The sequence below is a fragment of the Primulina eburnea genome, chromosome 4, assembly GCF_022965805.1.
Source record: "Primulina eburnea isolate SZY01 chromosome 4, ASM2296580v1, whole genome shotgun sequence".
Classification (NCBI taxonomy): Eukaryota; Viridiplantae; Streptophyta; class Magnoliopsida; order Lamiales; family Gesneriaceae; genus Primulina; species Primulina eburnea.
In genome coordinates this window covers 12239545-12243063 of record NC_133104.1, presented here as the reverse complement: position 1 = coordinate 12243063, position 3519 = coordinate 12239545, and the positions used below count along the sequence as shown (strand labels likewise).

Sequence of the window (3519 nt, the reverse complement as noted above, 5' to 3'; positions counted from 1 at the left end):
CTTTTAATTCTATGGGTCAATAAAATTTTATACTTTTCTTATATCTAATTTAATAATTTTATTAAAAAAATTATAATTCTAAAAAGAAATAAAATGTAATTTTTAAACAATAAAGGAAAAAAAATTATTGTATCAATTATATCATAAATATTTTTTATGAATTATAAATTAAAATCTTTATTTTTATTTTATTTTTTTATAATACTTGTTGCGAGACTATTCAATGTTAAGAATTAAGTGACGATATTTTTTGGATCATCTTTTATTATTATTGAATATTGACAAAAACTTGTGCGAGACGGTCTCACAAGTCGTATTTCGTGATACGTGTCTCTTATTTGGGTAATCCATGAAATTAATTTTTATTGTGAATATCGGTAGGGTTGACTCGTCTCACAGATAAAGATTCGTGAGACCGTTTCACACGAGATCTACTCTTGAATATTATATTCATTTATATGAATTAAAGATTAAAAATCATAAAATTAATTCTAGAATCCAAAATTCCATGTGATATAAAAATAAAGAAAAAATATTAAATTTGTAATTATTTAAAAAATGAAAAATTTGAAAAGGAAAAAAATTTATATAAAATACATTTTGAAAATTAGAGAGAGATATATATAAATAAGAGGAGAAAAGATGAAAAGTGGAGAGAAATGATGTGAGGTGAGATAGAGAAAAAAAGTGTTTGTACATTAGTTAGAAGTTGTAACAATCTATCTAAATCTTTAGATCGAACTAAATAATTTTTTTTTTACAATTTATAATTATATTTTAGGATTTAATATTTGTATGTTAATAAATTTCATGAAAACATCAAATATATTGAAAATATGAATACATATAAACTTTATAAAAATTTTAAAATTCAATATAAAATACAGACTTCTATAAAATATTCAAAATTTCGATTAAATAACTCTCAATCTTTAAAATCTACGAATATCATTAAATTTGTTAAATCGAACACAATTTAAACGAGTTGCACTTGGGTGTGATTTTTTTGCTTACGTGACGGAAGCCCATACGTAATCACGCGCAAAACTTGGCTATATATATGAGCTACCAAAAATTAGGGTTTCTATGTTCATTTAAGCCTGCGATCCACAATGGGAAGAAGTAAGTTTTCTCTTCGAAGTCGATACATTTTTTATCAATTATTGATTTCTGGGTTCTTAAATTTTCGAAATTTGAGCTATGATGGAGCAGTCGGTTCTATATCAATCGCTGACAATCTTTGAGAATGTTTTGTTGGCGTTTTTATATTTGCGATCGGATTGTAGTTTTTTTTGGGATTGGGCATGTACAAATTTCTATTTTTAGAGGATTAAATGCTTGTTTGCCGGTAAGAGCTTTGATTTGTGGTAAGCCACCTTCTGCGTCAGTTGTTCAATTGCTTAGGGTGAATTTGATTTAGTTTTTATGGTGTTTCACTTGGATGACGTGCGATGGGTTTTTGTCATTGTTAGTTCATGAACATTTCATTCAAATGTTCTGGATATTTGTGTTGGTTTACTTGAGTAACGAATTTGCTCTCACCTACAAAGATATGCTAGAATAGTATAGGTTAATGATGATTTAATGGGATATTTGTTCTCATTTTTTGTTGATAAAAGTTAATATTAATTTATGATTTGGATGGAGTATTGTTTTGTGTATTTCTGCATCATTGTTGTACTTGCTTGTGCCACAGAACTCGTTCTTTGAGGAACATATCTTGATTGCTAACTGCTAAGATACATATCACGTTAGACTTGAAAATTAATGTATACCTGAATTTTCTCAAAGTCACATTTTTTTTCATTATACATTGTCCGAGTAGAAAAGGGATCGTCTTTAGTAGAAATGGGAATGTCAAAGTGATATGTTTTCTTTAGTAACCGATGGGAAGTAAATTGAATGCGAAGAAGAATTCAGTGAAGAGTACATAGTGAATGATTTAGATTTTTTTACAAAGTTATGGGAAAAAGAAGTAAAAGGAGGAAGAAGAGAAATTTAGCATTTTAGGTTTTTCAAATCAAATCAGGCGTCTGTTTTTGGGTTGGAAGAAGAGTATCTTTTTAAGTGGGTAACTTTATGAATAGAATAGTCTTTTCATGTCTTTTAAAAGTTAACGGAGTTCAAGATGGAACTTCTGTGGAAGTCATACACCTAAAATTTCCAGTTTTTTGCCCTTCAACGTGTCAAATTTGATGTTTTCTTTTTTTTTTCGCAAGGAGTACCTATATTTTCATATGCAGGATGTTAAAGAGGCGTAAAACAAATCTCGGGACTAAATGCCTGTGTAGTTTTACAACATTGAATATTGATTTTATAACGAGCTGCATCTTTACTGTAGGACCTGCGAGGTGTTACCGCCAAATCAAGAACAAGCCGTACCCTAAGTCTAGGTACTGCCGCGGTGTGCCAGATCCCAAGATCAGGATCTATGACGTTGGAATGAAGAAGAAGGGGGTGGATGAATTCCCATTCTGTGTTCATTTGGTCAGTTGGGAGAAGGAGAATGTATCCAGTGAGGCGCTTGAAGCTGCTCGTATTGCATGCAATAAGTACATGACCAAATTTGCAGGAAAGGATGCTTTCCATTTGAGGGTCAGGGTACATCCCTTCCACGTCTTGCGTATTAACAAGATGTTGTCATGTGCGGGCGCTGATAGACTCCAAACTGGAATGAGGGGTGCTTTTGGCAAGCCTCAGGGTGTTTGTGCCCGTGTCGCCATTGGCCAGGTTCTTCTTTCTGTCCGTTGCAAAGATGCCAACAGCCCCCATGCTCAGGAGGCTCTGCGTCGTGCAAAGTTCAAGTTCCCTGGTCGTCAAAAGATCATTGTCAGCAGGAAGTGGTATGCCAGTTTGCTAGTATTTTCTTTGATATATTTGTGTCTTAATGGGATTGCTGAAGAAGCTTGCAGAATATGAAATATGATTTTTACTTCTTTTTTTTCCCGTTGCTTCCCTCTTAAAGTTTTACACAAATTTATCATGTGCTTTCTCCATTTGTATTTCAGGGGTTTTACTAAATTCAACCGTACTGATTACGTGAAATGGAAAGCTGAGAGCAGGATTGCATCTGACGGTGTCAATGCTAAGGTTTGTTGATTGATTGCTCCAGTACAGTTTTCAGTATATTTGCTACTTGTATACTACGTTTTGAGTTTCTTATTGGTGTGCTATACATATCCATTGGCGTGATGAACTAACTTAATGATTCAAACTCCAGTTCCTGGGCTGTCATGGACGATTGGCCAATCGTCAACCAGGAAGAGCGTTTTTGTCGGAGGGTCCACCCGCCTAGAAGGGAAGAAATTCAATAGGGCTACATCCGCAGTTTTTAATATGATCAGTTTCTTTCGATATTCCAATTTTGGGATATTCTACTCTGATGTGCATCCAGTATTTCGTTGTTGAACTTTGTAACACTATTTTCTCTAGCTCGTTCTTTGACCGTACGAATGGGTTGGAAGATTTAGAGGAAGATCTTTCAAATTTATGGATTCATATTCGTTCGAGTTCTTTGGA

The 3519-nt window shown here is 33.1% G+C and overlaps 1 protein-coding gene across 1 annotated transcript; it reads left to right on the top strand.

Moving 5' to 3' along the window:
• The first annotated feature begins 975 nt into the window (after positions 1-975).
• On the top strand, positions 976-3519 carry LOC140830898 (large ribosomal subunit protein uL16-like). Its single transcript, XM_073194458.1, has 4 exons — positions 976-1122; positions 2342-2843; positions 3009-3090; positions 3221-3519. Exons 1-4 carry the CDS (start codon positions 1113-1115, stop codon positions 3293-3295), a joined length of 669 nt encoding a protein of 222 aa, XP_073050559.1. The 5' UTR covers positions 976-1112; the 3' UTR covers positions 3296-3519.

Excerpts from the sequence above, each read along its gene's own strand:
- LOC140830898 (XM_073194458.1), top strand. Across the intron at positions 2,844-3,008 it reads ATCATTGTCAGCAGGAAGTG|GGGTTTTACTAAATTCAACC; the intron begins GTATGCCAGTTT and ends TTTGTATTTCAG. Across the intron at positions 3,091-3,220 it reads CTGACGGTGTCAATGCTAAG|TTCCTGGGCTGTCATGGACG; the intron begins GTTTGTTGATTG and ends TTCAAACTCCAG.